Source organism: Antedon bifida, chromosome 1 (genome assembly GCF_963402885.1).
Source record: "Antedon bifida chromosome 1, ecAntBifi1.1, whole genome shotgun sequence".
NCBI lineage: Eukaryota > Metazoa > Echinodermata > Crinoidea > Comatulida > Antedonidae > Antedon > Antedon bifida.
Window position 1 is genome coordinate 67,057 of NC_136226.1, and position 8,704 is coordinate 75,760.

General features: G+C 32.9%; 1 protein-coding gene across 1 annotated transcript in view; it reads left to right on the forward strand.

The window, feature by feature from the left end:
• The window catches only part of LOC144836233 (interleukin enhancer-binding factor 2 homolog), a 67,218-nt gene extending 59,031 nt beyond the window's left edge, over positions 1 to 8,187 (forward strand). The window contains exons 2-12 of the mRNA XM_078691486.1: positions 1,206 to 1,301; positions 2,024 to 2,092; positions 2,497 to 2,599; positions 2,789 to 2,917; positions 3,314 to 3,416; positions 3,582 to 3,764; positions 4,044 to 4,122; positions 4,339 to 4,426; positions 4,653 to 4,829; positions 5,127 to 5,214; positions 6,428 to 8,187. Of these exons, the coding sequence (XP_078547612.1) occupies positions 1,297 to 1,301; positions 2,024 to 2,092; positions 2,497 to 2,599; positions 2,789 to 2,917; positions 3,314 to 3,416; positions 3,582 to 3,764; positions 4,044 to 4,122; positions 4,339 to 4,426; positions 4,653 to 4,829; positions 5,127 to 5,214; positions 6,428 to 6,582 (1,179 nt within the window). The 5' untranslated portion in view covers positions 1,206 to 1,296 and the 3' untranslated portion in view covers positions 6,583 to 8,187. The remainder of the gene's footprint in view (positions 1 to 1,205; positions 1,302 to 2,023; positions 2,093 to 2,496; positions 2,600 to 2,788; positions 2,918 to 3,313; positions 3,417 to 3,581; positions 3,765 to 4,043; positions 4,123 to 4,338; positions 4,427 to 4,652; positions 4,830 to 5,126; positions 5,215 to 6,427) is intronic.
• The last annotated feature ends 517 nt before the right edge of the window (positions 8,188 to 8,704 follow it).

The window sequence follows — 8,704 nt, forward strand, 5'->3', positions numbered from 1 at the left end:
TTATTTTGTCAAGGCCTATGTGTAGGCCTAACCTTACTAATCCTGCCATTTTAACTATTAGCACTTTTTCGACTTGGCTTGGGACTGAGTTGACTTTGGACCGACTTGACGTGGGGCCAACTTGACTTTGGCCGAGACGGTTTAGGGCCGAGTTGACCTGCACCCTAATATTACAGTAGGCCTACTGTATGTTAAAAAACAGTGACATTTTTGTTGATGCAAACTTTCATTTTCAAAATAATTTTCCAACGTTATTTCAACGGGGATTTCAATGTTATCTTATTTTACATTGTTTCAACGTTGATAATTTTTACGTTGAATCAATTTTACGTTTCTGGTATTTTTATTCAACTTCAGAGTTTTATTTGCATCCTATAACAAAAATTATCCACCGTATATCCACCATCTTTTTTCACCTTCTAGGGAGTCACCAGACATGTTATTACATTAGGTTTACTACCTAACTACTGAAAAAAGGTCTTCCTGGTTTTTATAGCAGAATTTTGCCAACATTTTGTATTTGACCATTTTAAGGGAAATTCATGTTTTTTCATCTTGATTTCTATTACAATTATTTGATTTATGTACAATTAACCAGATATTATATTTAAAATTCATACCTGTACCTGAGCTTTAAAACAAAATTTCCGACGTTTTTTCAACGTTAAGACATAAGTCACATAATTCAACCAGTTTTTATACACAGTATATTTTATACACAGTATACTGTGTATAAAGAGGCAGGCATAGTAATTCTAAAATATTTAGTTCAAGTTTATTATATACAATAATGTGACCAAAATAATAATGCCACGTGCGGTATACATTACATATGATCATTTGGTCAGAAACGATCAGGCTGGTGAAACAAAGGAACACTAACAAAATAAAATTGTGAGTTGACATACAAGAGAAATACATATATAAAGTTTGTTTTTGGGTTTTTTTTCAAAAAAGAAACAAAGAATGAAAACAAATGTGGCAATGACCAAAACTCCGAGTTAGTTTCACGTCGTCGGTGGTAAGTTCATCAAAAAAGAATGCTTGTGTGCAGAGCCATGGCTCTGCTTGTGTGTGTGTGTGTGTGTGTGCGCGCACTCAAGCGGCAGGAGGCCAAACAGTCTGCTGCTGCTACGCATGCGCTGTGTGTGACACCGGTTTTAGCGTTCTTCTCATAGAGTGTAGTGTGTTTTGTGTGTGGCTGAAAAGCTTTTGTTTGTTTTATTTTTAGAAGCCTAACATAGGTGTAGGAATACGGGTGCGGGACACTACTTGATACACATTTATTGAAGTACTATGAGGTATGACTTTATATTAATTTTTCTTATGTATGATGACATGTTTAAGTTGATTTGTTCATACACTGCTGAGCCTAGCTAGCTAGCCTAGCTAGCTAGCCTAGCCTAGTAGCCCTACAATGTAGGCTATCCATCACATCCACCATGCAGCAGCCTGTGCTGTGATTTGTGTACACTCAACATTCAATGCTAAATCAGTTATTGGGGGCATAGCCTCTAGGCCTAGGCTAGTAGTAAGTAGGGGACCGTAAGTAGATAGGCTACTGTAGTTAGTAGAAAGTAGAGGCTAGCCTACTACTACTAATAATACTATTCTAGACCAGCTCCCCGAATCCTTTAATTAATTCAGTCTGCCTTTTTTATTTATATAAAATTATATATTCATTGTGATCGTTGTATTTTCGTTTTTATTTTCATTTCTCTTGGCCTACTAGAGGCTGGCCTGTTGTTTTGATGTTTTCTATATTATAGACTATATTATTAAGTATCCTATATCCCTGGGCCTATTTAAGCGTAGAGTTTGCAATTTTTCTTTTTCTGTTTGTACATTTGTTGATAATAATATGTATGAAATTTGCGAAATAAAAGAAATTGAATTGAATTAGCAATTATCTAAACAGTGCAAGATGTTTTTCAATCTGATAAAAACCTGTGAACAGTAAGCATGCATTTAAAACATGACTTATTGTGCAAATGGTTCACACATAACATCTTTATAATTACAGAGACAAACAGCAGGCAAGACGTGGTCGAAGTGGTGGTCGTGGCCGTCCATACAACAGAAACTCCCAACAGTAGGTCTATGTTACATTCAGAAAAAGGGTTTAAGGGAAATTAAATTTTGCTCTTAATACATCTTTTATTTTCATAAAACTTTAAATTGGAAAAGAGAGGACTACTCCCGATACTGTCCCGATTCATTAGTCACAATTTGTGTCTTGTATTTCAATCTGCTGGCTTACAAAAAGTATTTCATGGATACTGTACCATTTATTAAACATTGATTGTGTCTCTTAATCCAGAGGGCCATATAAGCACTTGCTTTAAGCCCAACAACAAGTAAGTAAGAAATAGATTGAATTAACCAAAAAATCACTTATCTTATACATTATTCAAACACCAAACAATTGAAAAAGAGACTATTGTTTATTAGAATATATAGTATAGTTTGCACTAACAAATGTTTATTTCATTTCAGATGGCGTGGAGCTTTTGTTCCACATATTCCATTTGACATCATTCAGTGTGAGAATGCATTTCAGAGGGTAAAACCAGCCCCAGAAGAAACTGCACTTACAGAGGTAAGCATGGCCATAGTCATAGTTTTTATCATTGTTTCAACCTAACAAGAATTTCAGACTCTTTCAAGTCTAAACATTGTTCAGAGCCTTCCATGAATACTACTGTCTAGTAGTAGCTCCACAAACCTGGTAGCCTGTCTGATATGTACAGTGATACTAGGAATACTCATTTGGTGATTTTGTATTTAGGCCTTACTGAAAAAAAACCAAGAGTTAACACCTTCCGCTGGAGAGCAGGCTGCCTGCCTTAGCCTAGTCACCAAGGTCAACACAGTTCTGGATAACCTAACAATGGCACCGCCAACTAACTTTGAAGTGGTAAGTGCAATTTAGTTTTAAGAATACTAATTTAATAATCTCTATTTAGTATTATTAATTTATTTTAAGTTTTAAAAAGGAGCTTATGTTTTCAAACAACCACAAATTTCCAAGTGAATACTCATTCTTTTTAACACTAGTAAAATATTTATATTGAGAAACTTTTTTCAAAAATATATATTTTTTTCAATTTCTGATGTTTTTATCCTAATTAATGCACTTATTTTTACGCTGTAATTTTTACAATTTACACCAGTATTTATTATAGAATTTAATGATTTTATTTTCCAGTCAAAATATAACAAAAACAAAAGAATGCTCTAATTAAAAGTAAAATGTAGCACTTTTAAAGATATTTTAATGATTGATTGATAATCAACTGTTTTCTCTTTTCAGCAAATAGATGATGTAAAACAAGTAGGTTCCCATAAGAAGGGCACGATGATGGCTAGCAATGTTGTAGCAGACCTAGTAGTTGTTCTTCGTACCCTTCCAACAGGTAATGCTGTAAAATGATGCTATGCAAATTAATGCTGATGCAAATACCCACCCATGATGCATTATTGTATCCCTTTGTTAACTGTTAGTTGAACTATTTATCATTAAATAAGTATTATACCTGTTGTGTGTGCAGTTTAATTCTAATGCTTGATATTGTTTCTAGTTGAAGCAGTGGAAGCATTAGGACAAAAGATCATTGAAGGGGTGAAAGCATTAGACCCAAATGAAGTGATGACAATGCTACCTACAGATGCTGGTTGTGAGATAAGTTCATCAGATGCCAGTGTGAAGATCATAGTAACTACCATTCCAGCCAACCTTAAAAAACTTGATCCTGACATGCATTGTAAGTGTACAGAATAAATAAAAATGGTGAAGGAGGTTCTTTCACATCCAAATGGAGCAAACACATTGGGATGGCCCAAAGTACAAAAAGAACCATCAATTTGTTAATGATGCAGAATATGATGTATCGCTGATGCATGTTACTGAAAAGTCCACCAGCTCATAAAGACTACATTGTTTATATACACTGTATAATTCAGATTTATTACTCCTTTTACAAATTGATATCATGCTCTTTTTATTATAATCTATTTTTCTACAATTAATATTCTTTTAATAGTACCACAGAAAATGATGCAGGCTTCTTTAGCAGCTATACGACATGCAAGATGGTCTGAAGAAAATGCTAGTCATTCCAGGTATGAAGAGAATAATGATTACAATTCAAATGTAATTTAATGGGGAAGAAATACTGTGGGGAGCATACTTCTATTTCTCGCCATAGAAGTTGTAATTTGGATTGTGAAATATATGAGTAGGTTTGATACCACATGATATTAATGAATAAAATGACTATCTTCAATCAATCAATATACTGTACATTTTTTCTCTATTTTCTTATGCAATATACTTAGCATCAAAGTTTTAATTCGGATTCTGAAGTTTTTGAGGAGCAGGTTTGTGGGTTTGGAACCTCTCAATCCATGGATCATTGATCTTCTTGTAAGTACAAATATTCCATATTATATTTGTTATTATGTGTATGTATGTTACAATGTAAATCTAGAAATATGTGTATTACTTTAGTTTGTAACTGAGGTTTATTTTGGAAGCTAACAAACTGTCATATTTCTGCAATTGTTTTACTAAAGCAGAACCAATACTTGTTTAGCAAATTAACCTCAATATTTAAAACTGTAACAATATTTAATTTCAATTACCTTTGTAGGCCCATGGTGCCATTATGCAAAATCCAAGTCGCCAGCCTTTGGCAATAAATGTTGCCTTTAAAAGATGCTTGGCATTACTCTCTGCTGGGTTGTTCTTGCCTAGGTCTGTTGGAATTGTTGACCCCTGTGAGGGAGGTCATGTCAGAGTTCATACATCACTAACACTTGAACAGCAGGTAAGAATTAAATTGATTGGTTTTCCCTAAAATATTTCTCCTGAAGTCTAATAAGATAATTCCAAATGTATTTTGTATTTACATTTTGTATTCATTATTTCTGTCTTTGTAAGCAAATATATTCAAATAAAGAACAATATGACATTTCACTAAATGCTTGTGTTGTATGATGGATGGTTGCTTAATCCCGGGGTAAAATTTCAATAAGGCTTTTTTTTTTTGTGTGTTTCCCTTTCCTACATATTAGTGATTACTATTACATGATTACTGTTTAATTTATGTGTAACTTTTGCATAGGACCAAGTAGCATACACAGCACAGACACTGCTCAGAGTACTCAGTCATGGTGGCTTCAAGAAAATACTTGGATTTGAGGGTGATGCCTGTAAGTTTAACCATGTATAAAATAATGTAGAAAACATGGCACCATTTTAATAGTCTATCAGACATTAGAAACAATAACATTTTGTCTGCTTCTACTGTCTTGATTCACTCACCAACATGTTAGTAATACCCAATGAATAACATTCTGTATCCATTTTAACCCATGGCTTAAGCATGAGGATGATCAATATTAATTGAGTACAGTACAGATCCTTGTCATTATCATTTTAGTTATAAATAATAATAAATCAACCTTGAGAATATATAAATGAACATCAATACTTAATAATGCAGCATCATTACAATATTTCCAATTATAAAGTATAATTTTTATAATTGCATCAGATTTAAATTATGTAAAGCTAAATTGATATGGATTCCAGTAATTACATAGTACCAATATAAAGTAGTGAAATAGTAATGGTGATTATTCATATAATTTATACTTTAAATCAACCATAATGCATGCATGTGACATGAGCAAAACAACTACTTGATCATTTATGGTCTTAAACAAAACAAATACCACCACTACCACATAAAGTACCACAATTCCTGTCACTTGTACACTCTACTCTGACACTCACATAGTAGTTATATTATCACTTGTACACTCTACTCTGACACTCACATAGTAGTTATATTATCACTTGTACACTACACTGACACTCACATAGTAGTTATATTATCACTTGTACACTCTACACCGACACTCACATAGTAGTTATATTATCACTTGTACACTCTACACTGACACTCACATAGTAGTTATATTATCACTTGTATACTCTACACTGACACTCACATAGTAGTTATATTATCACTTGTACACTCTACACTGACACTCACATAGTAGTTATATTATCACTTGTACACTCTACTCTGACACTCACATAGTAGTTATATTATCACTTGTACACTCTACACTGACATTCACATAGTAGTTATATTATCACTTGTACACTCTACACTGACACTCACATAGTAGTTATATTATCACTTGTAAACTCTACACTGACACTCACATAGTAGTTATATTATCACTTGTACACTCTACACTGACACTCACATAGTAGTTATATTATCACTTGTACACTCTACACTGACACTCACATAGTAGTTATATTATCACTTGTACACTCTACACTGACACTCACATAGTAGTTATATTGTCTTGTTTAAAGTATGTTGACTGATGTGATTTGCTCTTTCAGCAATTGCTACAGAGATGTCTGTCTGGGAAGGTGTGGTAGTAACACCAAGTGAGAAGGCATACGAGCCACCGCCACCACAGGAAGATAAGCCAGAAGGAAGTGATAGGGTTGAAGGAGAGGCTGATGAGATGGAAACACAAGAAGAACCCTCATAAAAAGCACACAATGCTTCAAACACCACCTTCTTAATATTTCTTATCTAAAAGAAAATATTAATTATCATGTTAGAAAACTGATTCTTCTTACTCTTTTTGTCCACATCCATTTTACTACTAATATTCCTATTTAAATTGTCACAATTTATGCTATTCAATGTTATCGATTTAAATGAAACATTATCTGCCTAGTTTAAAACATACTGAAAAACTGTGAATTAAAATAACAAGTAAAAACTGATTCCTCCACTTTCAAATTTATGTCGCACTAGAATGTTGTTTAAATTGAAACTGCAATATTTGTTTTTATTTATTATATTATCACAGTTGAGAGTAATGTAATTATAAACTAACCCTAGCAACGTTTTGTGTAATAGTCATTATTGATGATTATAGCCTTTTATTTAATAGACTTGTGACCAACGGTTTATGTTACAAATATTTGTGCTAAGAGTTCTTAAGATTAAAGATAAGCAAAATGATTGTCATTTTCATCAAAATGTTTTACTAAATAAAATATGTCCCTGCATACTCAGTGTGAAGAGTAACATGTAACATATTCAATACTTAACACTATTAGTATTATGTACTCGGAGGTGCACTCAATAGATAATTACATAATTTTTACATACATTAGCAATATACATGTCAACGACGGGGTTATTAATTATAGACTACACTTACTGAGTTTCGTACTTTAATCCGAATTACCTCGTTATGGTAATATTTGGCCGGCGTTGGCGTTAACATCTACGCATATCTCTATTTGAATATTAGGCTGTTGATGTTTGAATGTCATTGATCGTCATGCTTCACGCATTTATGATGTATCATTACATGGCCAGAGGAAGTGATTTTCGTTTCTCCCTTGAATAAATGATGTATTATCTTTTCTTTTTGTTTACAAGCCATTCAAATTCATGCTGTTCGCATCAAATTAATAATAATAATAATACATTCAAGTTTATGTGCTATATTATAAGACACGTTGGACATTAAATATTGCTTCAGTACATTTTATACATACCGATATTGCATTGATATTGATTTGATCGAAATGAAAACAAGGTATTCGGAAAGTATGCTGTTACACCTCAATAAATTCAATAATTGTAAATCTTATATGACATTAATGGTTTTACTAGGTAAGGTCGCATGATAAAATACATGACAATGTGATAACATATAGGATTAGTGAGAATGTTTTAACGTCCGGTCGATTTTTAGTGCGTATGTAAGTATGTAAGTTATTGAATAAGGTGGTTCGATAATTCTGTTCAACCACATCACGCTGATCTAGCAATTTTAAAAATAGTGTTTACGTCAGCAAAAATAAGAAATCTGCGATGGCAAAATCGTCCCAACACACAGTTTTGTATACTTGTAATATTGTTTTATTATCAATTCAAAATGGATTTTAAATAGTTTGCCATAGTCTCAAACATGTAAATTCTTTATTGATCATCCTCCATAAAACACATTACGTATAGTCGTAAATATAAATGCAAATCTAAAATGAATACTGATACAAATCTCCCCCAGGAATTCGTTGAATTTGTTTTATTTGAATCCTGGAAAAATAAAAACAATTCGATTATCATTGAATCATGTGATTATTGTGTGTTTGTGTAAAAATCATTAATGCTAAATGGATCTTGGTTTAAAAAAGGCCCTACATAAATCTTCGTATTCGAGAGTGAGATATCTCGTAGGCCAATTTGTTGGGCAATATTATCTTACTGTTATTTACGTACTTTGGATGGTGTGATGCTTTTATAAGCCTATTTTGTGATATGTTCAATAATTCTACTTCATATAGCGCCATCTCTCACTAGCAGCGTATTTTAATGCAAAAATATCGCCAACGTCCAATGGTGATTTTTCATTTTTGTACGTATAACGTATGGTGTTTCTTTGCAGCAGAAGATATTTCCAAACAAACTAATCCAGGTAAGTAGGCCTAAAAGCTGTTAATGCATCAATTGGTTTATACTATTTAGGACACACACACGATTGGGTTGCGAAAGTGAGTATAGATGCCACTGGTGTTCAGATAAAAAAAGGGAATAATTACTGAAAACGTGACCTATGCAGTTATAGATTGCGACCACCTGGGAAACAA